At 49.3% G+C, this 26,035-nt stretch overlaps 10 protein-coding genes across 10 annotated transcripts; 4 read left to right on the forward strand and 6 right to left on the reverse strand.

Annotated features, from left to right (window-relative positions):
* Positions 1–1,141: 1,141 nt before the first annotated feature.
* On the forward strand, positions 1,142–2,799 carry N7471_005040 (allantoinase alX; the record flags this gene model as incomplete). The annotated part of the gene is made up of 2 exons (XM_057277759.1): positions 1,142–1,718; positions 1,777–2,799. Exons 1-2 carry the CDS (start codon positions 1,224–1,226, stop codon positions 2,797–2,799), a joined length of 1,518 nt encoding a protein of 505 aa, XP_057137369.1. The 5' UTR covers positions 1,142–1,223.
* A 331-nt stretch (positions 2,800–3,130) lies between these two features.
* On the reverse strand, positions 3,131–4,056 carry N7471_005041 (TMEM199/VMA12 family protein; the record flags this gene model as incomplete). Its single annotated transcript, XM_057277760.1, has 2 exons — positions 3,131–3,691; positions 3,799–4,056. 2 exons carry the CDS (start codon positions 4,054–4,056, stop codon positions 3,131–3,133), a joined length of 819 nt encoding a protein of 272 aa, XP_057137370.1.
* A 161-nt stretch (positions 4,057–4,217) lies between these two features.
* Positions 4,218–5,140, forward strand: N7471_005042 (tubulin-binding prefolding complex subunit PAC10; the record flags this gene model as incomplete). The annotated part of the gene is made up of 4 exons (XM_057277761.1): positions 4,218–4,237; positions 4,355–4,595; positions 4,730–4,963; positions 5,039–5,140. The coding sequence occupies 4 exons, from the start codon at positions 4,218–4,220 to the stop codon at positions 5,138–5,140; spliced, it is 597 nt and encodes a 198-aa protein (XP_057137371.1).
* Positions 5,141–5,640: 500 nt separating this feature from the next.
* On the reverse strand, positions 5,641–9,861 carry atg26 (uncharacterized protein; the record flags this gene model as incomplete). Its single annotated transcript, XM_057277762.1, has 3 exons — positions 5,641–5,907; positions 5,972–8,521; positions 8,572–9,861. 3 exons carry the CDS (start codon positions 9,859–9,861, stop codon positions 5,641–5,643), a joined length of 4,107 nt encoding a protein of 1,368 aa, XP_057137372.1.
* Positions 9,862–10,757: 896 nt separating this feature from the next.
* N7471_005044 (DNA-directed RNA polymerase I subunit RPA34) lies at positions 10,758–12,058 on the reverse strand. The gene is made up of 2 exons (XM_057277763.1): positions 11,695–12,058; positions 10,758–11,640 (listed from the first exon to the last, which is right to left on the reverse strand). Exons 1-2 carry the CDS (start codon positions 11,889–11,891, stop codon positions 10,899–10,901), a joined length of 939 nt encoding a protein of 312 aa, XP_057137373.1. The 5' UTR covers positions 11,892–12,058; the 3' UTR covers positions 10,758–10,898.
* Positions 12,059–12,229: 171 nt separating this feature from the next.
* grc3 (uncharacterized protein) lies at positions 12,230–14,859 on the forward strand (the record flags this gene model as incomplete). The annotated part of the gene is made up of 4 exons (XM_057277764.1): positions 12,230–12,266; positions 12,325–12,851; positions 12,903–13,214; positions 13,273–14,859. 4 exons carry the CDS (start codon positions 12,230–12,232, stop codon positions 14,857–14,859), a joined length of 2,463 nt encoding a protein of 820 aa, XP_057137374.1.
* Positions 14,860–15,336: 477 nt separating this feature from the next.
* Positions 15,337–16,591, forward strand: N7471_005046 (uncharacterized protein; the record flags this gene model as incomplete). The annotated part of the gene is made up of 4 exons (XM_057277765.1): positions 15,337–15,439; positions 15,610–15,906; positions 15,972–16,175; positions 16,260–16,591. The coding sequence occupies 4 exons, from the start codon at positions 15,337–15,339 to the stop codon at positions 16,589–16,591; spliced, it is 936 nt and encodes a 311-aa protein (XP_057137375.1).
* Positions 16,592–17,350: 759 nt separating this feature from the next.
* Positions 17,351–18,357, reverse strand: N7471_005047 (CSN8/PSMD8/EIF3K family protein; the record flags this gene model as incomplete). The annotated part of the gene is made up of 2 exons (XM_057277766.1): positions 17,351–17,921; positions 18,191–18,357. The coding sequence occupies 2 exons, from the start codon at positions 18,355–18,357 to the stop codon at positions 17,351–17,353; spliced, it is 738 nt and encodes a 245-aa protein (XP_057137376.1).
* Positions 18,358–19,031: 674 nt separating this feature from the next.
* Positions 19,032–20,380, reverse strand: N7471_005048 (folliculin domain-containing protein; the record flags this gene model as incomplete). The annotated part of the gene is made up of 2 exons (XM_057277767.1): positions 19,032–20,315; positions 20,369–20,380. The coding sequence occupies 2 exons, from the start codon at positions 20,378–20,380 to the stop codon at positions 19,032–19,034; spliced, it is 1,296 nt and encodes a 431-aa protein (XP_057137377.1).
* A 3,652-nt stretch (positions 20,381–24,032) lies between these two features.
* On the reverse strand, positions 24,033–25,999 carry N7471_005049 (putative regulatory factor Sgt1; the record flags this gene model as incomplete). The annotated part of the gene is made up of 3 exons (XM_057277768.1): positions 24,033–25,364; positions 25,436–25,635; positions 25,702–25,999. 3 exons carry the CDS (start codon positions 25,997–25,999, stop codon positions 24,033–24,035), a joined length of 1,830 nt encoding a protein of 609 aa, XP_057137378.1.
* Between the last annotated feature and the right edge of the window lie 36 nt (positions 26,000–26,035).

Consider the following 26,035-nt stretch of genomic DNA (forward strand, 5'->3'; position numbering starts at 1 on the left):
TCTTTCCTCCCTACTTGAGATCAATCCAACAAGAAAATTCACAGGAAATGAAAAAAAGGAGGAAACAGCTACCATCTGCCCAGATAGCGAATGAATGAAACTTCTTTTCACTAATTTCTTCGGCCAATTTCACCGTATGCGACGTAGGTACATACGTATACGTAGGTTTAGGAGTGCACCAATATCACAGCCTTGACCGGCATACGTCCACGGGTAGTAGAAAGAGCATTAATATCAGATTAAATATCTACCTTTGCATGTATAAACCTTCGCTTTGACAAACATCGGAACGTTGCATTAAGCATCTGCTAGGTGGATTATGTTGCTGATCACGGACCAGTGATACAACGGCGAAATTCAAGCAGGCATCAGTCTTGGAAGAATCCCTGGAGGTTTGGGGACAAAGGGGGGAAGGGATTTCCCACAAGATCAGACTTGTTCTCTTGCCTATACTCTTACCTATATTCTTCAATATTTTCCTCCTCACCATCGGGGTATAAAACAATGGCGAAATTGTTCAATGAACCCTTGAAACCGCTCGGCAAAAAACGGGACCAAGACGGTCACGAGCTAAAATTCCTAACCCTTTCCGAGTCAAGCATTTCCCCCCACCAGAAGCAGTTTCGATCGAGTAAAAAGAATGAAGATGCCCGAAGCTGCCCAGGTGACCTCGGGAGAAAAAACAGTTTTCATCGAGTAATCTGATAAAGCGGGCCATTGATAAGCGGGCCATTGATAAGCGGAATTGTGGAATCGCCCGCGCCTTTCACGTCGGAGGTGCCCGACGGCTTTCTCTCTTTGCCTTGTATCGATATGCTATACTCCTCTTAACATGCTAGTATGTCGGAGACAGAGAAAACACTGGGGTATTGTATCCCAGGTCTTCCTCAATACGGCAAGGATGAAGGTCGTTCTGCTGCACTGACTGTCTGGACTAGCCGGTTGACCGGTTGGCGAGTAATCGCAACACCGTCGGGCTCTGGAATAATAATATGGCTCGGCTGTGGGCCTGTGGATATGCCCTGGATATTCCTAGATATCCCCTTCTTTGCTGAAATCCATTTACCCCAAGGTGGGCCCGGAAATTTTTTTACCTTTGGTCAAAGTGGCATGGCGTATTTATATCTCCCAATCCCCTTATCTTAGGATTTTGCTCTCTTATCTTTCTTCTTCTTATCTAAAGAGCATTTTCTTATATTCTGTCTTCTAGTTATACAAGAGTCATGGCAACTAACCTCCCCTCCATTGCCGTTGTGGCTTCATCACGCGCCGTTATCTCCGGCCGTTTGACCGCTGCCACTGTGGTGATCTCACGGACAACCGGTAAGATCACCGCCGTCTTTGATTCCGTGATTCCAGCATCGGAGTTCCCTGGCGATACTCCCTATACCGACTACTCGCCCCATGTTTTACTGCCCGGCCTGGTCGATGCACACGTTCATCTGAACGAGCCCGGCCGCACGGAATGGGAGGGCTTCTATACAGGCACCCAAGCCGCTGCCTTTGGTGGTGTGACCACTGTCATTGATATGCCTCTCAACGCCATCCCGCCTACTACTACTGTGAACGGGCTGAAAGAGAAGATCCAGGCTGCCCAGGGCAAGTGCTGGGTTGACGTCGGTTTCTATGGCGGTATCATCCCCGGCAATGCGGGCGAGCTCAAGGCTCTTGTCCAGGAGGGTGTCCGCGGCTTCAAGGGTTTCCTGATTGACAGTGGTGTAAGTGAACGATACCAGCATCGTGGGTTCTCTGATTAGTATTAACTTTCAATAATAGGTCGATGAGTTCCCCGCTGTCAGCAGAGTGGATATTAAGAGGGCCATGGCCGAATTGGCCGATGAGCCAACAACTCTCATGTTCCACGCCGAGATGGTGCCTCCCATTACCGCATCTGTGGGCGACGAGGTTCAGACGTCTGATGCACCTGCCGACCCTGTCGGCCCTCTTGAGGCGTATGCGACTTTCCTGGCCTCGAGACCCTCCTCATTCGAGACCTGCGCCATCGAGAGTATTCTGTCTTTGGCTCATCTTGCTCCCAACCTCCCCCTGCACATCGTTCACCTCTCTGCAATGGAAGCCATCCCCTTGTTGCGAGAAGCCCGCGCCAATGGCGTCAAAATCACAGCCGAGACCTGCTTCCACTATCTGTCCCTGGCAGCTGAGGAAGTACGTGACGGCGACACCCGCCACAAGTGCTGCCCGCCTATCCGCTCAAAACTGAACCAAGATAGTCTGTGGGAAGAGCTGGAGAAGCACACCGACGACGGCGTCATCAAGACCGTCGTCTCCGACCACTCCCCCTGCACGCCAGACCTGAAGATGCTCCCAGCCCATGTCCCCGGCCACTGCGCCGGCGGCAAGGACGAAGAGAGTGGTAACTTCTTCTCTGCCTGGGGCGGCATTTCTTCCGTCGGACTGGGCCTGCCCATTCTCTGGACAGACCTCAGCCGTCGTAAGGGCCTGACCTCCTCGCCAGAAGACGAGAGCACCAAGAACGCCCTCCAGGACGTCGTCCGTCTCTGCTGTGCCAACACTGCTGCCCAGGTTGGCTTGCAGTCGCACAAGGGTGACCTGGTTGTCGGCTTTGATGCTGATATTTGTGTTTTCGACGACTCTGCCGAATGGACCGTCGAGCCGAGTACTATGCTCTTCCGCAACAAGTGCTCCCCCTACCAGGGCCGTACTCTGCGCGGCATGGTCCGTGAGACCTGGTTGCGTGGTGAGCGTATCTTCAGCCGTGACCAGGGCTTCGATAACCAATCGCCGCATGGCAAGCTGCTTCTTGAGAAACGGGTTTGAGATCTTTCCCGCTCTCTTCTTCTTCTTCTTCTTCTCCTCCTCCTTTCTTTTGTCCACACTTGAGACAAGTTGATATCTCGGCAGTGCGCCTTGCTATCTTTTCTATATTTCTGCCACTTTACATATCGATCTCGACCTGTGAGATTGACCCCTCTGATGAGCACTAATGATTACACAGCATCCATACCCGTTAGATTAATGACAGCGCGTTGTAGCTTTAGGGATAGAATACCAGAAGCAATCAATTGAACCCATCCAAGTCCTCTAAACAAGTCAGCCCATAAAAACACATCAATGTAATCATTATTGTCGAATACTATACAAATACATATCAAAGACTCCCAACATCCTCACCCCCATCCTTCCCCTTCTCCCACTTCTCCCTAACCCTCCTCCTAACACCCCCATTAACCCCCTTCCCCCAAATTTCCTCCTTCTCCGTCCCAACCTCAACACCCTCATCCGCTCTATCCTCCTCCCCAACCGCCCCAATAACAACCTTCCTCTCCCTAACCCCCCTCTCCTTAACTCTCGCCCGATCCACCTTCCCAAGATACGTCCAATACAAAAACGACTCCGCAACAGCAACACTCAGCGCCGCAAACAGCCCAAGAAGAACCTTAACCGCCTCGCTCGACAGGATCTGCGGCGTCGGGAACCGAGTGAGCGCAGCGTACACGCTGAACCCGGTCACAATCACCGAGATGAAGACGCTAGAAACCAGCGAGACCGTCAACGTATCCTCTTCTACCCGTCCGTCGCTCGTGTAGGGTGATGTGTGCGGATCCGCGTGGTCGGCGTTTGGTTGGTAGTTTGGGTTTAAGAGGCGGTTGTAGGATTCTTGTTCTGTTGCTGCGAGGAGGCGGGCTTTTGATGCGAGATATTCGGCGCTCTGGATTGTGTATAGTTTGTTAGGATCTGGTTTGGTGTAGTTTTATGTATTCCAGGGAAAGAAGGGAAGGGATGGGATGGGGATGGGTTTGTGTATAGACCACGTACGGGCTCTGGCTTCTTTGGCGGCGGAGGAACGTAGACTTTCGTGCCGCGGAGGAGGGAGCTGAGGACTGTCGGGGTGTGAGAAACATGCTCTTTGTACTCTGGGTCGGTTTGGAGGTATCTGGCGAGCCGGATCAGTTGTTCGTGGGCTATTGGGCCTTGTGCTTCCAGCGTGGCAGGCAGGTCTAGCTCCTCGTGGCGCGAAGCTGGAATAGCTTCGAACGCAGCGAGGATGCGATCTGTCGTAAGAAGGAGGACCATTATGATACAAATTCAACGAACATTAGGGTAATTAAGCAAAAGAATCCATTGAGGTTTAGTTTATCGCTGGAAAGATAAAGCGGAACCCCAAAAAAGTGGCAGTTAAGCTCCTCCCCACATCGTCATATCTTCTCTTCTCTCTCACACACATCTTTGCGACCATGGCGGACTCAAAGAAGAGGTAAATTCCAATTCCTATGTCATCTCTCTTTACAGAAATTCCCTTCTAGCTTCCAACCCCCAACTTCAATCCCATGCCCGCATCCACAGAACCCAGAATACTAACCCCTCCACCCAGCACGGTAACAACAGAAACCAACCCGCGCGGGATCCCCGTCGCCCCCTTCATCGACAATGTCAGCGACTACGTCTCCTCCCGCGAGGAAGTCGAGCCTACCCTCCGCTCCTTCCAGGAGATGATCTCCAAGTACCAATTCATGGAGGTGAACACGCAGCGCCGCGGCCAGGGCCTGCGCGAGAAGATCCCGGATATCAAAAAGACGCTGGAGATGGTGCGGTTCCTGCAGCTGCGCAAGGAGGTAACTATCCCCCGCGGTCATCCTCTATTTATAATATGCAATTCGTTGAAAAAGTGATTTGTGGAGCATCCAGCTTTGGAAATTGAAACCGAAATCGAAATCAATATCAATTCACTAACACTCTGCTTGTCTAGTCCAACCCTGACTCAGACCTCGAGACTAACTTCGAACTCAATGATACCCTCTACGCCCGGGCTGCGATCTCGCCTGCTGATGCCGAGGAGGTCTACCTCTGGCTTGGAGCGAATGTCATGTTGGCGTACCCGCTCGGCGAGGCGGAGACTATGCTAGATGAGAAGCTCAATGCTGCGGAGTCGAGCTTGCAGAATTGCGAGGAGGATCTGGAATTCTTGCGCGAGCAGATTACGGTTAGTTTATTCGGGTTGCGAGAGGCATGGGGTTGGGATATTGGCGCTTTTGCTAACGCTTTTGACTCTTTGCAGACATTGGAGGTTGCCACGGCGCGTGTGTACAACTGGGACGTTGTAGAAAGACGTAAAGATAAGGCTGATGGCAAGGGTGATGAAGAGGAAACGAAAAAATAAGAAGCGCCCTGGTGGCTGGAATGTGTTTTGAAGGGATTTATATGGGATATTATAAAAACGTTGTCAATGTCGTCGATTATGAATGGTCTATTGTCTTCTAGGGTAAATGTCAAGGGAAAAAAAATCAAGGAAATCATAACGCATCATAGAGAAACATTCAAACGAAGTAGTGGATATTAGAAGAATAGGCTCTAAACCAAATGCCCTATGCATATAAAACGAAACAAAAAAGACGCAGGTCATGATTCGTGAACAACCTGGCAAAGCAATATAAAATCGCCAAAGAAAACCAAAAAGAAAGAAATAGAACACCAAAATTCCCCAATCTTCGTGAAGCTTGAGGTCGCTACCTTCACTCTCAACATCTCCCAGTCCGCGCACCTGTACAGCATGTTTTTGGTGACAGGGCGGGGATTTGAGGATGGTGGAGGATCTCGACAGTGCGCTGCTGTATCTCATCAAAAAACAAAATGCTAATCATTCAACTCGGGGAAACAAAATCATTGGAACATGTTGGAACCTAGCCTGTCGGCATCTGAAGCAGCTCGCTCACGCACCCGCTTTGAGATGTCGAAGCCAGTTTCTTCACCGACAAATGTCCACTCTTCAATATCATCAAGGTCGTCATCGCCTCCATCTGGCGAGGCTTTAGCTGTAGGTGTAGGGGAGAATGGGGTAGACGAGGCAAGCGACTTTTGTCGGGCCAAGGTCTTAGCGTATTCAAGATCGCGATAGAGGGCCTGGATTGCAGTGGCCACACCGTCTTCCTAAACAAGGAATATCAAATTAGCACTCCATCCACTTAGCCTAAGTAGACTTGGAATAACTCACCTTGCGAATCTGAATGCCCAGATTCCGTGCCTTTACAATCATGCGTTCGCTGTGCGTTGCCTCCCAGAGAGCCCGCGAAAAGACACTGACGTTCAGTTTCTTCATGCAGATGCCAACCCCTAGATCCTCCACCCGGGAGCCGAAGAAGAACTGATCTCCGAAGAATGGCTTGACGATGGTGGGAACGCCAGCTCGAAGACTTGCGCCGGTGGTTCCTGCTCCGCCATGGTGGGCTGCAGCATCGATTTTCGAGAAAAGCCAGTCGTGGGGTGCAGATTGGATCTGAAGAATCTCTGGTGGTAGAGGTATCTCAGCCTTCATGCTAGCTGGGTCACCAAGCCTATCGGACCACCCCTTTGAGAGGATGCATCGGACATCTGCTTTCTGGACTGATTCGATGACAGTCCGTGTCAGGGCAGAAGGATCCGAGACCACAATGGATCCGAACCCGATGTACACGAGCTTCTTGCCATCCACTCTGGCTTGCGCAATGAAGTTTGATAGTTCAATTGGAGGAGTCCAATCTGTGCCCTCATTCAAAAACCAGTAGCCGGTAATGCGAATCCAATCCGGGTAATCGAGAGGCGGGGGCACCACGGAGGGCGAGTAATTATAAAGGAACGGGACTTTGTTTTGCTGCATCTTGTCCAAAGTTGTGGCCTTCAATCCTAACTCATTGTTTCGCCAGCGGTTCACTTGGCCCGCGATCGCCTTCCAGAAGATGTTGTCGAACATGACGTATGTGATGTAGTTGTATGCTCCACCCATGCGATTCTCTGGCACTGCGAAAGCATGAGGATACGCCCGTGTTCTTGTCCATGGCATGGTGAACCCGCGGAAGTATGGAATCCTTAAAGCCTCTGCAATGTGAATTCCGGCCATGGCGCTCGGTGACTCGATTAGAAGGTCACTACCCTGACAACCAATCCAAGCCGACGACAAAAGATCATCGATCCATCCTCTGAACTTCAATGAAGCTTCCCTGAGGAAGGAATATGTGAACATCCCGTTCTCCACGCAAATGCGCATTAGCTCCGCAGGATCACCGTCAACGGGAGCAAAGTCAATCCCGTGTTTTCTGATCCAGGGCTCAAACTCGGCATGAGTCGCAATCTTCGGTTTATGGCCCTCTGCAAGCAGTCCTTTGCAAAGCGCGATGTACGGCTGTACATCGCCCCGGGAGCCGATGGTCAGACAGGTAATCCTTAGAGGCTTGGGAGGTTTGAAGTTGATAATGGAAGCGCGAGGATCGTCAAAGAACGGATGTATCTCTGATGAATCCTCAGTGAAGCTCGGACGTGCATCATGTTCCTCGGGACTGTCCAGTCTTGCTTCCTGAAGCATGCGGTGCTCAGCCTTAGCTGCTTCAACTTCGTCTCGTTCTTCATCGGCTAGCAAGCCAGATTCTACCAGATATTTCACTGACTCCAGATTTTGATGCAATGTGACTGCACAGTCATCCCGTGAACCTGAGGCATTGAACTCAAAGAAAAGCTCTTCATGACCACGGATGATGACAACAAGTCCATGGTATCCAAAACGGAAGCCTTTCTCCTTTTCAACGTTCTCAATATCTTTGAACGGTAGAATCATTTTGGTCCGGGTACCAGGAATCAGGCTCCGGAAACAAAGTTTCTTCTGACTTATATAGATCTTGCCATACAGCGGGAGCACACGATGCAAGTAGGCGTAATAAGTCGCCTGCAGTCTTTCGGTAGACGGAAGAGCAAAGTGTGCACGAAAGCGATCCCCGTAGTTAAATGCACCTTCCTTGTCCTCAGGATCAACGTTCGGGTCTTCGAGCAATGGCCCTTCTCGCTCTCCATAATGCTTCTGGCCACCAATCCACATGCCAGAGACCTTTTCTATATAGCCCATTGACTCTGTTGCTAACAGTGTACTCATCTGTTTCGAGCGGCTCTTCAAGTATTCTGCAAAACCAGCGGCGCGTTGAAGGGGATATGCGCCCGCTTTGACAAGCTCGTTCAGATGAGTAACGGAGCTCGGCCGTGAGGATTGCATTGGATTAGATTGGCCGATGGTATATCGCGCGTCTTCTGTGGTTTCATTACCACCCAATGTTCCAGATGGAGAGCCTGCCGCTGCACCCAGGTCCAGCCGCGCAGACGCAGAGGGAGTCGTATCATCAGAATGTCGTCGAATGGTTTCTCCCACATCCAATGAGCGTCTTTGCAGTGTGCGCATAGTGGGTGATTGAAAGACGTCGCTTCTGTGCAGTATCTGACTGGCCGATTCAGTGGTGTCTGTCATCGACTGTACAATCGGCGATGATCCGGTCCCTTGCTCCGCAAATGAGTCCGCCGAGCCTTGATTTTCATTTCCTACACTGGAGCTTCGTTTGCGTGGTGAATGTTCCTGTCTCTGATCGGACACTCGAACGCTGCTGACTGACTGTCTTTTATGGACAGTACGACTTGATTCGGGTTGATCCTGCGGCTCTTTCGTTGCGTTGGTAGCCGATACAGCATTGACCAGGCCTTTGATGTAATTGAACGCGTCCTGTCCCGAATCAAAGAACGAGAAAAAGTACTGTTAATTGATCAGCAATGAACATAGTAATGTTTCGTCCCACGACCTACCTCGTCAATTGCATATGTTTCGCCGCTATCGAGAACTCTAATCTTGAATGTCTCCGCGAAATCGGCCATTGGGCTCTCCTCCAGGTCAATAACATTCGCTATTGGGAATGATACTTTGACACTGTCACCTTCATTATGCGTCCGAAAGATGACTTTCTGGAGAGCTTTCACCCATTCCTTTGCACTGGTAGCACTGTCTGCTCTGAACAAATAAGTCCGCTGATCAGTGGTGACCTGAAAGTCTTTCGCATCACCATCTTTGCGTTCTGCGAGAGACGCAGAGATCCCATAACGAAGATCGACATGTCCGCTAGGAAAATAGAGATTGGAGGGATCAGCGTAGTATGAAAGGACATCTCCCTTCAGAGCAAACCAATAGCGATGATACGCGGGGTTCTTGCGGCCGCGTTTGGATAGGTACCCCGACTTTATCGCCACGTTGGACTTCTTTGGGAGGTAGGCGTAAAAGCAGATGTGGCCTTCTGTCACATACATGTAGCCTTGAAGAAGCATGCTCTGGAGCAACGAGCAGGCATACTCCACCAGAACCTTTTCAGGCTTCGCAAACTCAAACATCTTCATCAGTCGCGTAGAAAGAGCGGACGCAGATGATTGTGGATGGTCTTCCATGAGTTTGTCTGGATTATGGGGTGGCGAGCATGGAGTTGCTGATGTCAAGTCAAAGTGAGACTGTGCTTCAACCATGCGACTTAGAACTGGGGCTGCTCGCGGTGTCGCACTGCGAGTTCGCCTTAGAGGAGGTATTTTGAGCATCGAGTCGCTTTGGTTTGATGGCTCGATTGCCCCGCCTTCTGGGTCTAACTTGGGTAATCTCTGCAAAAGCTTATTGTCTGATCTTGCTCTTTGATGGCGACGTCCTCTTTCTTCCAGAACGAGTGTGTTTGATTCCGTTCTCTTGCTTGGTTGGCGGGAGTGCAAGGATGGCACAGGCGGCGGCGTCGGAGATGATGCTTTCCCACTCGTTTGTTCCATCCGCGGGTCTTCCATATCTCCGTCACTATCACTTGATTCCTCAAACCGGGTATGGAAGTCCGACTTGGATCCGACAGCAGCAATCATGGAAAAGAGGGACTGCTGCATATAATGCACGTTTCCGTCCCGTGAACCCATACCTTGCGGCGGAGCTGTGAAATCAAACTGGGCATCATCCCCATCCTTAAATTTGTCTGGCACCCGATCTGAAAATGGACGGTTGGACGAAGTAGGTTTCATACTTGCGCTCAACTGCCGGTCTGCCCGGCGTTTGGCATCATCTCTTAATGGTCTCATCCTTATCTCTGGTATATCGATATCATACAATCGATGCAAAATGTAGTTCAAGGACGGGAGTAAACGATGCTAGGGCGTGGTGAATCACTAAGATCGGTCGGGCAGGCAGAAGCTCGAGCCAGGTGACGGCGCTGATAGGACTATGATCAGGTATGCACTAGTCAAATGCGACGATATCAACCTGGACATCAAATGACTTTGTCATATCAAAACTTTGGTCAGGCGCCAGATCGTGATAAGCAGGGTTAATGGTGAACAACGCACGGGATTCCAGGGTCTAGGCCGATAAGCGCTTTGAAGCTTGGACACTAGATATGGATGAAGCTGTCAAACCACACTCCAAATCATCCAAGCGCCATGGTCTATATTGCAAAGATAATGGAAATGGAAATAATGGAAAGAAAGCCCAAATCTAAACAAGAGTCCATAGAAATCTCAGCATGCACATTAAGGGAGAAACATCACCTGGGCTCTCTCCGCACGCATGTGATCTATGACTCCATCGTCCTTATGTCAGCTGGCTGCCTGAGGCAAAATTTGTAGATCATATCTATACAGCATTTAGTTATGCTTTATAGGCTATCTTGCGTTATGCCTCTTCTATTTTCTAATACTTCTTCTAACTTTGACTTGATCGTATGACTTAGTTACTTTGTTGAGATTCAAAAGCAAAAGCAGTTGGTCTTAGCGATGGTTAAGCTAAGCATTTGGGGATCGGCCGGCAATTATTGATCCTAGATGCTATCTAATGTTGGATGCCGGATTGAAGTTGAAGCCAGTCACTTTATGTTGAAGGAAATCCTAGCTTAGAGCAGCATTTAAGGAGGAGCTCATCGGACTATACTAATTGCTTCCGTCTTATGACAGCAATATAAAAAAGAATAGGCAATGGAAAAGCCAAACTCATGTAGCATTGTTCAAATTGCAGCCGGCTATAAGAGCTACCTGATCCAAGATGAAAGGTAAGATTGTAAATTGTACATAGTATTGGGGACGTCGTTAGAACAAAGCTATTCTCAAAAAACACTAACGCCAAATCATGCCTTTTCGGACTTCTTCCGCTTCTTTTCTTCCTTGTCCTTGTGGGACTTCTTGGACTTCTTCCGGCTCAGACTATCATCCTCCTTTTCTTGTGAGTGCTTCTTTGACTTCTTCCGAGGAAGCGCCGCAGCTTGGGGAGCTTCATCCTCAGCTTCATCGTGATCAAGCTTCCTCTTCCGTTCCTCTCCCCTGGGAACCTTGAACGAAGGCACCTCAGCCTCGGATTCCGAGCTAGATCCAAGGGTCTCTGGAGGCGCACTGGTTGTACCGACAGGCCGGAAGCGCATCTTCAAGTTCTTCGGCTGTGGCCGGGCTGGCTTGACGTATTTGCGCATTTCGGCCACTGCAGCATCGGTGTTTTTTGATGTGCTTGGAAGACCGATCATTTCTTGGACGTGGTAACTTGGAACGCTGTGGGCTGCTGTGCAATATGTTTGTGTCTTCTCGTCGAAAAGAAGTAGCGATTTGGTCGCAGGATCGGCCTCGGAAAGAGCCTCGACTGGGATGCCGTAGTTCACACCGTCGTGGGAGATGATCGGTTCACCCTGCATGATCTTGGCCATGCACACCTCTTTGACCTTGGACAAAGGCAGAGAGGCTGGTGCTGTGAGGTGGAGGACTTGTTTGTCGTTGAGGTTGGAGAGAAGGGAGGAGGCCTTTGAGGATGGCGGGGCCTGCTTCTTTGCAGACTTGAAACCCGCTGGTGGTTTGTATGGCTGAGGACCGGAGAGTACAACTCTATGGGCACAAGGATTAGTTACTATCAGAACTGATAAAGGGATGATCTCTTACTTCTTGCCTGAGCTGGAGTCGGGCTTCATTTCGTTGGAATCGTCAGAGTCGGAATCCGAGTCCGAACCTGAGTCTGAGGTTTCTTCCTCGCTTGATTCCTGCGCCTTCAAGTGTTTCGTCATTTTTTTCTCTTTTTCGGTTGTAAGTTCAGGCGAGGTCGATCTGCTCGAGCTGCTATCGCTGTCGGATGATGCCATGGCGGCTACTCTGTGTTGGGCAAACTCGAGGTCGAGACTAAAATGCTTTCGCAAGGATGCGCGGCGCTTGGCACACTCTAAATTCACAAGATGAATGGGATGGAACAACAGAGTAATGCACAGGATATATAAGCGAAGTTTAGCAAGGCCGATTTCGCAAAATGAATTGGACCGATGTTGAGTGAGAATGCTCAGGTCCAACGATCTTTTTTTCTGCTCCGCGGGAGCACGGACCACCAGTCAACTTTTTTTGCTTATCGGCTTTGGATCGCATTATCGAGGTCATTTTCCTTTCGAACACAAGCTTAAAAGCCCATGAGCTTGAATCGTATAATATCATGGTGAAGCGAAAGGCCGAAAAACAGCAACCAGCTGGTAAGCCCTCTTTCCATGTTCTACAACACCAATTTGAAGCTCACATGTCTTTCTCTAGGCCCTGTTAGCGCTGTCGCTGCTTTAGCAGCGCGCAGAGCTCGACAACAGCAAGCGCAAAGCGTGAATGCACCAAAGGATGCGCCACAAGCTATTATTGAGAGCGAACCGCCCTCGAAAAAGTCGCGACAGTCTCTCGAGGGACCCGAAGCGACTGAGACAAATGAAAAGCATCGTGGTACACGGACAAAGGCAGCAAAGAAACCAGATGAGCCATTGCCCGCAGAGACAATGCCCGAGCGCCCAGTAAGAGTTACCCGGCCTCAAACTTCGGAAGTGAAGTCAGAGGTGGAGGATACTCTTAAGCACCCCGAAGACAAGCAGTCTGAAAAAGACCAAGTCGAGGATGCGGGAGAGATGGATGAAGATGATATTGCGTCTGTTGTGGGTGATGCCGATGGTTATGAATCACCCGCAGAAACACCAGCAGAGCTCCAGAATTTCCCTCTATCCAAGGCTCGGTTGAACAAAAGCAACATAGTCTACAGTGATGAGAGCACGCTTTGCATTCGCATTAAGGAACGGACGGTATGGATGAACCTTTCCGGCCATTCGGGGTGAATACTGACTTTGCCTTAGAACCTGGCGTTGTTGGGCCATTATGATCTCTGGGTCAAAAGAGGTGTTGTCAGTCTGATGGGCGCAAAATTACATCCGTCCTCACAACTGCATAGAGTTTACGCTCCCTCGACTCACTCTTTGCCAGTCATCAAATGTGTTGCTGGAATTGATGGCGACGCAGAAGTGGAGATCAAGACCTGCACCAGCGGCATTTCCCGCCTCCGTGACCTCTCGCCTCTGTATCAAAGGATCTGGGCCGGCGAGAACACCGCTGCAGATAAAATCACCCTGAAAGGGGCCGCAAAAGACTCGAAGCGGACTTTTTCAGTGGTATGCTATCATACTCTGCTCCAGATCGAGCTGTGTTCAAAGCTAATTGACTTGACAGTTATATACATCGGCAGATGATTCCTTAAATAGACATATCCGACCACTTCACCTTGACAAGAAATGGAGCGCATCAATGAAAGCTCTCTCACAACGTGAAGGACAACTTCGGGTTCTAATCTGTGGCCCCAAGGCATCCGGAAAGTCTACCTTTAGTCGCTACTTGTTGAATCACGTTCTCAGTCCAACACCCGAGACCGAGAACGGATATACTAATACCGATGGAGTTGCTTTCCTGGATCTAGACCCAGGCCAGCCTGAGTTTGCCCCTATGGGTCAAGTTTATCTTGCACGCTTACGCTCTCCATTTTTCGGTCCGCCTTTCACGCACCCTTCATTGGACGATTCCCGTGACGGTGAAATAGTGCGGGCGCATCATATTGGCGCAGCATCGCCAAAAGAAGACCCTGATCACTATGCGCTGGCCGTCATGGATCTTATGGATCATTACCGCTCGTTGTTGGAGAAACATCCCCAATGCCCTCTGATTATCAACTACCCCGGTTGGATCTTTGGACAAGGATTAGAGGTTGCAACTTGGCTGGTCAGATCTCTCGGTCTCTCTGATGTGGTATACATGAGTGAAAAGGGCCCATCAGAAGTCATAGATCCGTTAGGTCTGGCTGCCCGTGAAGCTCGAGTCCCCTTGACAATCCTCCCATCCCAGCCCACTGATTTTGTGAGCCGATCAAGCGCTCAATTGCGAGCGATGCAAATCCAATCATACTTTCATATGTCTTATCCAAATGATCTCAGCACTTCGCTTTGGTCAGATGTACCGCTATCTCGCACAAGGCCCATTACTGTGGACTATGCTGGTGCACGACAGGGCATTCTAGGCGTCATGGTCATGGGATCCCAGATCAATCCCGATCTACTGCACGAAACGCTTGAAGGCGCTATCGTAGGAGTCGTGGCAGTGGAATCGCCGAAAGCTATTATGAGTGGGATGGCAACATCAGAGCCACCGAATGACGAAGACCATGAGGACATTGACATGGATTCAACAAACCCAGGCGCAGGTAATCCAGCTGATATTTCCATCGCTGACAGCATTGTACGAACCTCCGAAGACCTTCCTTACCTCTTTGTTGGTTCCGGCAGTTGCACCCCATTGGATCCCAAAGCGTCAAACTGTCTTGGTTTGGCTTTGGTCCGCTCGATCGATACCTCTTCGCGCAAGCTTGAGCTCTCCACTCCTATTCCCTCATCTCACCTAGAAAAAGCCATCGAGCAAGGCCATGGCATTGTGCTGGTCCGCGGCCAGCTTGATAACCCGAATTGGGCTATCAGTGAAGAATACTATGCCGCCCGTGCGGCAGAGCGGCGCTACCAGCAATCGACTTCTGGGCCAAGGAAAGCTGGAGACTCTGGCAGTGAACAGGCACACGAGCTCGATCCAGCTGAGCATAGTCGGACGCTTGCACTGCTCCGAGAGAGGGTTCGCCGGGCGAGCAATGTGCCTTGGATGACTGTCGTGGAAGATAACAGTCGTCACCAGCGTGAAGTTGCTGCGCGACGAGAAAAGTCACTTTGGAAGTTGAGGAAGAAGGCATATCCCGGCAGCGAGAGCGAGGCGGACTACTAGCACCCACCTATTAAAGATCTCGACAGTGCGCTGCTGTATCTCATCAAAAGACAAAATGAAAATGCAGCAATAGGTTGCACCCACAACGTTACTGGTTTCTAAGTTACTCGTAAGTGTTATGCCGGGGTCAGACTCTCTTGGCTCGTTGTCCTCTTCATTGGTCTCCTTCTCTGTCTCGTCTTCGGGAATAGGCTCAGCAATCTCTTGTCGAACCTTCTGAAGGAACTCTTGGGTGCTATTCTCGTAAGGGTCGAAGAAAATTTGATAGGCAACGGCGAGCGGCGGGGGATCTTACGGTGTGGGCCCTAGTAGGGTGACCCTCACAGTAGGATACCCCGGCACGCCGGTGCCTACGCAAATTATGTGAGTTACTTCTCTTCGAACTCAGGTACTAACAGGTTCTTAAACACTCCTCAGGGCGGTCAGCTTCTTAAGAACTTTGCTGTCGGCATTTGCGGTGCCCAGCAGGGCTGGTCCATGTCCGAGTTTATTGGCCAGGAGATCACACGCATTCGCCAACTCGTCGGACCAACCGGACAGGTACTTGGTACCGTGTCGGGCGGCGTGGATTCTACAGTTGGTATGCTATGCCCGGCACTCTCCCTTTAGATCCTCGCATATGAAGTTTTAGGATTGCCTTCGAAATTAGAGTTCTGCCAGGAAGGTGGTACAACTACTGGCATGGCAGAACTCCATTAGGAAGGCAGTACTAATCTCCTAGACGACATCACTAACATTTGTCTTCTCTAGCTGCTAAGCTGATGACCGAAGCTATCGGTGACCGTTCCCATGCTGTGCTAGTCGATAACGGCTGTATGCGTCTAAATGAATGCGAAATTGTCAAAGATGTGCTGCAGAAGCAGCTTGGTATCAATCTTACCGTTGTCGATGCCAGCGAGGAGTTTTTAAACGGGTTGAAGGGCGAGCACGATCCCGAGAAGAAGCGCAATGGAAAGTTCATCGACGTCTTCGAGGAGGAGGCCCGCAATATCGAGGCTAAGAGTGCCGGAAACGTCGAGTGGTTCTTACAGGGCACTCTCTACCCAGGTAAGATTATTTCTACTCATAACTTAGTGAACATGACTCGGTGAATTAAGCTAATATCTTTCCAGACGTTATTGAGAGTATCTCATTCAAGGGTCCTTCGCAGACTATCAAGACTCACCACAACGTGGGTGGTATCGCCGAGCGTCTTATGGCCGGCCACGGCCTGGAGCTAATCGAGCCTCTCCGCGAGCTCTTTAATATTGAGTTCCGCGAGCTAGGCCGCCAGCTCAAGATCTCCGAGGAGCTTTTTGGCCGTCACCCCTTCCCTGGTACGTAAACCTATACAGTCTGTAGATCTAAGATCTAAGATCTAACACTATCTCTAAGCCCCGGTCTCGCTATTCGTGTCTTAGGCGAAGTTACTAAGGAGAAGGTCGATATGGCCCGGAAGGCCGACCACATCTTCATTGGTATGATCCGCGAAGCCGGTCTGTACGACGACATCGGCCAGGCGTACGCCGCGCTAGACCCCTCGCGCGCCGTTGGTGTTATGGGCGATAAGCTTGTGTACGCTAATATTATCCTCCTCCGCACCATCTCCACGAAGGACTTTATTACCGCCACTCCCTACCCCTTCGCCTACGACTTCCTGACCAAGGTCCCTACCCGCATCGTCAACGAAGTCGAGGATGTGTGCCGTGTCGCATACGACTTCACTAGCAACCCCCTCCCCCGGCGGTATTGAGATGGAGTAGATCTTTGGTATTTTCTTGGGTTAGGGTTTGCTCGTATGTGAGGGTTATAATAGAAAAGTTTACACTATTACTACAGATTTAGCTACAATGATTGGATACAGGTTACAAGTCCATGTGCATAGAAAGGAATCAAGTTTATTATTTCATAATAACGGCGATCAATGGTCGGATCATTGTTGCTGATAGTGGGAAGTCGGTTGCGGCGGCTGGGGATACTTTCTGGAATCTCAATGTTTTGGATGTCGGTGTCATTTGAGCTTGTATCCTCTGTAATGACAGTATGTCGTGCTGTATCCCCATTGCTTCTACATCTGGAACTAGCTCTGTATGGTTTTTGATATTGGCAGCAAAGCCGGCCCTACATGGAGGCACGACTGAAGTTATGTTATGGTATGGACATGACATCTCTCTCTCTTCCTCATATTATCCATTGCAAATATTTGCACGGATAAGTAAAAAAGAAGAATCCAATACAGACAAGAGAAATAGAAAAGAAAAAAAAAACGCCAGATGCGCCAGGTCCCGACTCATCTCCGAGCCCCTCCTCCATGCGAAATCTATCGTCTGTTCGTCACTTGATCGGGGGTGGGATTCATGAACTCATGTCATGGATGGAAATCAAATTTTCCCTCGCACAGCTTTTTGGAGATTTTAAAAAAAAGGTGATACGAAAAGAGGAAAGAAGTGAAACATTTCGAATCGACGCGGAAAAAAGAAATTCAAGAATAAAGAGCTTCCGTAGTAAGCGCTTATGCGGGCAACTCGAAGCCACGACGGATGACACGACCGAACTGCTCGATGCCGACATGCTCGCTCTTGACCTCGGAGCGGGCCTCGTTCTCCTTGTTGGTAGGCACGCGGATGACGGCGCCATCAACCTTCCAGCCGCAGACATCGACGACGAACTTGTCGAGCGCGTCACGGCTGCGGACGTCGAGCCAGGACTCGAGGTTCTCCGCGGTGATGGAGCGGAAGGTGTTGCCGACCTCGACGGCGATGCGGATGCGAACGAGTTCCTCGAATCCGGCCACGTCGGCGGTCAGGTCTGCGTACAGGTCGTCCGAGTTCAGGGTGGACCAGAACTGGGCGTACTGGGCGGACTCGAGGAGGGTGGACAGGCGGGTAAGCTTCTGGACGGACTCGACGAAGTCGGAGGTCTGCGAGGCGGATTGGGCCTCATTGGTGGTGGGGAAGGGCTGGGTGTTTGTTGGGAGCAGGGCGAGGCAGAGCGAGAAGGCGGGCGAGGGGAACACTGTCAGGGCCTTGGCCAAGATGTTGGTCACGGTATCGGGTTGGATAAGGTGGGGGTTGAACTGGAAGCTGGATTTTTTGAAGAGGGCTACTGTCAGCTTGGGTTCGAGAATTCCACAATGACTTGAGGTATTTGTGAGAAGTATGCCATGCTGTTGGTTCCAACCAATGCATGGGTTCTTCCCGTTCAGTATCTTCACAGAATTTCTCAACATTCCCAAGCATATTATGGGGACGTCAGGTAATAGGAAACGCATAAAAGATACTCATCATAGTAGAGCTTCTCAAATATGATTTTCGCAATGCATGCTTCCATGAAAAGAAGGGGTCCAACTCACAGCTTCAACAGGGCCAAGTTGGCGTAGCAGTCGAATGACCGGTCCTCGCACTGCTGGGACACATAGTCCTGGAAGACAGTGGTGGTCTCGGGGTTGTACCGGTCGAGGCCATTGAGGATGGCCTCAATATGGGCCGGCCGGGTCTCACACTTGTCGAAGGCGACCATTTTGATATAGCTGGAGGGAGGTGGGAGGTGATGCGGGTCTTTTGTCTCTGCTGTTCTTTTTGGTGGGATTTTCCAAGGTTTGATTGTGGCCGTGGTCGGATTAACCCGGAAGGGTACGTTTACCCGGAATTCTTCCGGACTATATAACACACATTTACAATAAAACTCGAGTCTCCGAAAAAGTGGCCAATGGCCATGGATTCATTCGTGTTCAAATAATACATAGAATACATGTCTCTTGAATGCCTCGTGCGATCGTGACATCTCAATCATAACCTAGCACCAGTCCCAAGAATGGAAACCCGCTAAACAGACGTGCTTGAATCGTTGAACTTCGTGAAGATCGAACGAGGTGCCCAAGAGAAGAAGCATATCACTTCAAGAAAAAAACTGAAATCAAGGCTGGAAAAACAAGAAACTCCGTTCCGTGTTTGTGAGACGCCATTGTCTATCCCATATCGCAAAAAAAAAAAAGAAAAGGCCGAATCCGTATGCAAAATGAGCAATGCAGAAATCGGTCGAAACACCTTGCCAACCCGCATAAAAGCACAAAAAGAAGCGCAAAAAAGAAAAAGAATAAAACAAGGTCAAAGTTGAAGGTGCCTGAAAAACAAAAAGAACAAAGCAGGCGGGTATCTCAATAAGAGGTTCATGCAAATTATGAAAAGAATATTTCAAGCCATGACGGGCCGACGAGGGGCAATGGGAATCGCCTTGGGTCCCGCGGAAATTTCAAGGTTCGAGATGTCCATGTCGTCGGCGTCATACTTCTGGCCGTCCTTTGGCTGTCTTGCCTTGGAGACGAGGACTGGCTGAGAAGGACTGGGGGTTTCTTCGTCGCCCACAGTGCTGCAGACAAAGCGTTCCTCGCTGAGAGGGATTCCGCCAAACATTGAGCCCAGCTGTTGGAGAAGTGCGACGAAATGAGCATGCAATTCGGTGAAGATGTATTCATTGCCGACGATTTCGGCCAAATTACGGGCACGAATCTGGCCTGCCGCACGCCGGCCCGCCGGGTCCATACCCCGGCCGGTGAGGAAGGATGAAACGGGAGGGTACTGGCGGCCGGGCTGTCTTCCCGGGTTGTTCTGCTCATCGCGGGTCTTCTCGTCTTCCTGGAAGCGCTCAGCAGCGTGGACAATGCTGGTTGCGATGCGGCCGAATGCCCGCCAGATGATGGGGCATGCGCGGAACGCTCTTCCGGCATCTCGGCCGGCCAGTGCGACCAGTGCATAACTGCGTCGCTTGCCGCGGGCCATGGGGTCTATAAGGCGAAAAATGTAGGCAATTGTGTAACCAGCGACGCCGTCGCCGAAGCAGATGGGGCCGGACGAAAGTCCCCGGGGCAAGAGCTCACAGCTTAGGGTGCGAATAGACGATCGTCGGAGAAGTGCATAGTCAGCGGGGTTAGGCGGCCCGCGCTGGGAGAGATAGGTGTGAATGTGTGTGTGACATGAACCATCGGAGGCAACCGAGGCAGAGTGAAGTGAGTCGGGAGGAGAAGCATGGTTGTGATAGTCGGTCTCATCATCCAACTCTGAATGGTTGTTGCCGCATGAGTAAACTAGCTCGCGCGAGCGGAGCACCGGGCTAGTGGAATTGCCTTTTGCATCGCGACTTCCAGGCGCACCCGGAGGTAGCTGTTTGCTCACATTTTCTGGCAGAGACAAGCTACAACTGGCGCAACTGTCGCCATTTGCACCACCTCGGTTGGATTTATCTTCGGGTGAGGCCGGATGGCCTTTGAGGAAGTACGGGTGATCTTCAATTCTGGGCGACTTAGACTCGGCAGATTTCTGAGATCGAGACTCGTGATCGAAGCGAGACTCGTGTGAAGCCGGGGTACCCTGGGGAGAGTGATCGGATTCGGGGTGACATTGCGGACATGAAAAAGGTAGGACCTGTGAGCAGATGATAGAAGTGGGACCATGCACCTCGCAGAAGTGCGTCAAAGAGAGCTGAGAATGTCAGTCCAAGCTCATCATAGTATGTACTTTTTTTTTATACTCACAATGAAATCCATGGTGGACCGGATCAAGCAATAACCAGCATCTTTAGTCCATTGTCCCAAGGCATGCTGTGACTGGATAATGACGAAAAGACTGGTATGCGGGTCCACACAGCGACCAGATTCCAAGGGAAAGAAGGTTTAAAAAACAAAAAAAAGAAAGTCAAAGGAAGAGAAGGGCAAAGAGTTGAGATATTAAAGAGAAGAGGAAGAGAGTAGTGGAGTAATGTGATAAATAAGAAGACAAGCAATAATAATTGAAGGGGCTAAGGCCCTGGGGGGGGGGAACTCTTTTCGGTGGAAGACCGGGAGTTACATACGGGCACTTCCCAAATGGAAGGTCGATGGAAGAAAAGAACTTCTCCACTGGGAATCCACTGGGAATCCACTTCCTTTTTATCTTTTCTGATTTTCTTCTCTTCATTTCTTACTTTATATCTCTTACTGCTTTATCTCTCTACTTTGTATACTTTGTAATTTGTATGTAATCTATACTTTTTGCCCTTTAGATATAGTTACACCACCCTTCCGGATGCCTTCCGATCACATTCTTTCATGCTCTTCTCCTGGATTGCTGCATGTGAAAGTCATTCTAAAATCGGGCCGACCATTAATATTCATGGGTTTCCGTGCTTTGCCTAGCGCATTGTCCCGAGGGGCCGTTCTCGTCTGCCCTTGGACCGTTGCGTACAAGTGGATATGGTGGCTGCAAACAGGGGCTCCATTGTGGGAATATGTGTGGTACCAATGATCATGCAGATAATTCAAGTGAATATTATTACATCTATGATCTCGATCTGGATACATATCAATCCAAATGGATTCAAGGATTCTCATTTGAAGTTGATATATCAATTCGACAAATCGTCAGGGGTACACCGCTTCCTCATTTCAGTATTCTATCAAGGGTTTTGCTTTTTTTCTTTCTTTTTTCTTTTTCCTACTTTTCATGTCACTCGAAAATCAGCATGTGTCAGATCAGTCGACAGCCGTCTCTATTCCAGCCATCAGCCCGGTGGATTTCCTCGGGGAGTAATCTGGAGATAACTCCGTGTTAGGGGCACGGTAAGGAGGTGATTGGGAAGAATTCCCTGTCCTCCGATTTGCTATGAACGTCATCATATTGGATGTGTACAATATATTTCATAGCAGTTTAGCTATACTCCCTCGCTTCTGGATAGACGATCTTCTGAAAAAGATGCTCATCTTTCCCCAAGTTGGACACAAAACAGTTCCGTGGAAAAGTGGGAATCGGGGGAAATTCCAAAGGTTAGCGTGGTCAGCAGGGATCTAAACTTTGTGTTGGGATTTCCCGACAAGCCTCCGGGAGTCGTAGGATCATAGTTGATATCCCTTTTCGCCGTTACGTTATCGTTCAGCTCTAAATTATGGGACAATGTTGTATACAATACGGAGTATACAATAACATATACTCGATGCTCATGCTCCAGGTCCAAAGATCTTCAGCATATCTCCTTCATCCGGAGGATCTTCTTCGGAGTTAATCTCCATTGAATCAGTTATGGATCCCTTTCATCCGTCCCGTCCAAATGGCAAACGGAGGCGGCTAATGTACATCTCCGATCCTACTGCGTCCACCGGGCCAGGATATATTGTACAGGCTATTTCCAAAAGGTGAAACAGACCCTGACACTCCGAAATAGCAGTTGCCCCGGCATTGGGCCGGGATGCTAAATCCTAGATCCTTGCCGACATATGGAGCCAGGTGACCTCGTACGGAGTATGCAAAGTGCTGCTTACAATCAGGCAGCCTTCTACCACTAGTCGCACACTAAGTACACTAAGTAGTTATACTAGTGTACAATGTGTAGCAGCCTTCAAGTCCTGTCATCTACTTTGTATACTATATACCCCGTCTCATTCCTTCATTCTGACTATATTATGTATTCCCACCCTATCATGCCGAGGACATTATTGATTTCCGATCCATTTTAATTTATGCTGAGGGATTTAATATAATATTTGTAACCAGAAAAAAAAGAATAAAAAGAAAAAAAGAAAAAAAGCCCGGCAAACCCACTGGATAACCCACTGAACACGAGCGGATCCCTTATTATTTTCGCCACCAAATAGGCACACGACACTTAACGGGTTTTGATGGATTGCCGGCTTCCATACTATTTATTTCCGCACTAAGGAGTACTCCGTGTGTTGTAGTATTTCCATTCCCTTTTTACATTAACATTTTACATTCTATCCAGTACTGGACTCACCTTAAAACACTTACACTTCTTGTTTCACAATGTTCGTTCTACTAAACGTGAGACAAAATGTATATTATACCTTGCAGAGTATATACAACATAGTGTAATAGTGTAATTGAGTTTATTTGTTACCCACCATGAACTGGATACCCGATTGTTTTGGGCAGGTAGTTTATGTACGGAGTACGTAAATTCTAATATGGTTCTCATGCAGAAGTGGATCGGCTTATGAGACATCTTTATATTGCCCCGAGGTCAGGAACAATCGGTAGGCTAAACACTTAAGTCGATCCAAGACATGGACGATCTAGCCAATCTAGCCACGTGGAATTCCTAACGTACAAAATACTAGATTTGATGATCAGCGTTTTATATGCAACTTACAGCATAGTTACATACTTTGTAGGTACCACATAACTAACTAACTAGTTAACTCCAACTTATAACATTGTACAATATATTCGACATCATTGAATCTATGAGCATAGCCTTAATAGAGGCCATAGCCTTAATAGAGGCAACTCACAAGACCTGGTCGGGCAACTCGCCTCGACAGGACCGTGGTTCCATCGTGGACAAATCACCGCTAATATATATGGGTACACGCCTCTTCGTGCGGTCGCCACCCGGCGGGTATGCCAGTCTACGTGGCTCATCGGGTTGATCGTCATGTATTATGCGTGTTGTGCAGCTGTATGCCTTTGATGACGACCTCGGGATGGATTGCCCTACTAACTAGCCCCACCAACGCTAGCAAGTTTATTCAAGCAGCTGGGGACGTCCCGTTGAACCATATATTTTAGGAGAGTGGAACATGTTTAATGAAAATAAACAAGTTTTATGACAGTTATATTTACAGATAGACGCCTATAGGTGTATGAGGATTAAACTTGAACTGTCTCATGACATTTGGCCGGAAGATGTGAGGGTTCTAGCAGGCATTTGATATATTTCCACAAGTTACATATTTAAAAGGGTATATAAGTTTTTAACCTAAAAAAGACATCAAGATTGTGAGGCAATAAAGCCTCATTTAGTCGCCCTGGGCGGAATTGTTAAGCCCGACCGATGATCACCTTCTAACTCTCCAAGGAAGTCGGACATGGATGGGTACAAGTTGAACCCACCTGAAAGATGGAAAACTGTTTTTTCTTGTTTTCCATTAATAGCCATCATGGCATTTGCAAGATACCGCGTTATCAACCCCGTTATCCCAGGGGCGGGTGTGTAAGGCGATATCACAGAGCCACATTGACCACCTGGGCATCAACCACAATAGGAACAGCCCCTTGTCTTTGGTCGACGGATCGCCTTGTCTAGAGAAACAAGACATTTCTTCAGTCAATTTCATGGAGCTGGCATTAAATCCATTGCTGATTCAGAGTCTGTTCTTGCCTTCTGAGGCATGCCGAATGATTACTCACACACATGTACTATCATCCTCAAGGGCGATCATATTTAGGCATGCGCATGTTCATCATTGACAGCATATTGCCCGCCGGACCAGAAGCTCCAGCTTGGCCTTGAAGACTCTCCAGCAAATTCTTAGCGAGGTTGATGTTGATGTTCTCATCCTCATCATCTTCATTGGAGGTCTTGGCAGCCTTTCCTTTGGATGCACTTGCTTCGTCAGAGGACAATTCCTGCGGGCGTCGGTTGAGATCGAGCACACCCGTTCCTTGTAATTCCGCCTCCATTCGTCGGGAAAGCTCCTTGATCTGCTCCGTGTCGTCTTCCCCGTCCGAGTCGAGGTCTTCCACTCGTTTGCGGATGGAATCGGATGCAGAGGGCATGCCCATCATCTCTTTCATCATTCGGGAGAATTCCTCTTCGTTGAATGACGCGTCCTTATCCTCGCCTTCACTGTCGACTTCTTCGTCATCATCATCATCGACATCGACATCAGAATCCGACTCAAAGTCATCAATGAAATCGGCACCATCGAAGCCCGCTGAGTTGTCATTCAGGAACTCTTCAAAGCGAGCCACGATCCGTTGAAGATTTTCCTGGGCACCAGAGTCACCGAATTTGCCAGCATCTGCTCCCTTTCCTTCGCCTCTTCCTTTGAGCTCTGTCTCCAGATCTTCATAGTTGATATCCAGCCATTTTTCATCGTCTTCTCGCTTGTCCCAGGTTTCTTGGATTTCTTGATCAGTGGGAAGGGTTTCGTCCCCTGTCTCCACATCCTCGAGCAGGAACTTCATTTCCCTGACTGCAGGCTTATCTTGATTTTGGGGGTCGTACAGCAGCATCTCGAATCCACACGCAAGTTTCATTCCCGCTTCCGCCCGCTCATATGCTTTGTGATCCTCAGTCGATGGCAGCTTGCCCGCCCAGGTATTTGGCACAGGGAATTCCTGGCTTTTGAGTTGCGCATATCCGACACGGGTAAACCGAACACTAACGTCGACCAAGTCGTCCGGCTTGAAAACAAGGTCGGACGCATCCTTCGCTCGTAGTGGTCGCAAAGCGATGGGATCACGAACATAGAACGCCTCCACAGCAGGTGAGATGTAGGCTGGCTTTTGGTGTAGGAGGAATGCAGCCTTGCGAGGAATTGTGATGATGGCGGAGTGAAGATTTTCGCTGATTTGCTGGGGGTACTTGCGCAGACGGTAAAAGGCCTCTTCTTGAATTATTGTCGAGCGAAGAAGGCGAATGGGTTCGTTCTGGATAATCTTTCGTGCCTCTGGAAGTGAAATTTTCTCGGTGACCTGTCGCTTCGCCTCCTGCTTGGGCTTGATGATTCGGAGCTCTCCTTGGTTAATCCACACCTGATCCATAGATTGGCCGGTTAGTGTGATGTCTCTAACAAGCCGATACGATTTAACTAGCCATGACTCACTCTATTGTCTGCGACATCTGGCTCTATCCATGCTGGGAGTGTCCCCGCAGCCTCAATGAGAAGAAACTCGCCATCGCCGTCCGCCACTTTGACCCAGATATCTTTGTGCCGCTTGGTCAGTTCACGGAGGAAGTACACAATGACCCATTCATCTTCAATGGAGTCGCCGAAGATGGTGCGACCCTGTAGTGAGGTGATTCCTAAACCCCGCGAAAATTAGCTTTAACTTTATTTAGAGGTAGATCTCAAGAATAAGAGTTCTGTACCATCTTCTTTTGTAATTTCCAATCGAAAGGCCTCACGCTGCCAGATGTAATCCTTGAGCAAATCTTTGGTTAAATCCGCTGCTGTACGTTGCACCTCAAGCAATCGTGCTCGGGTCTCGGCAGCTTCATCGATAACGGCGAGGGTGGGGGAAGGCGGGATATGATAAATTGAGTAGTCGACAGCGTCGTCGGGGAGCTCTGGTTTTGGGATAGGACGGAAGGTTGATTGAAACCATGCGAGATCCTCCTCAGAAGTCATGTTTGATCTTGTGCTGTCAAAGACTGTGGATGACCTCATGCATTCTTCTGATAGAAAATAGCAAAAGCGGCGAAA

The sequence above is a fragment of the Penicillium samsonianum genome (genome assembly GCF_028829775.1).
Source record: "Penicillium samsonianum strain IBT 33392 chromosome Unknown utg000003l_segment0_segment0, whole genome shotgun sequence".
NCBI classification, from domain to species: domain Eukaryota; kingdom Fungi; phylum Ascomycota; class Eurotiomycetes; order Eurotiales; family Aspergillaceae; genus Penicillium; species Penicillium samsonianum.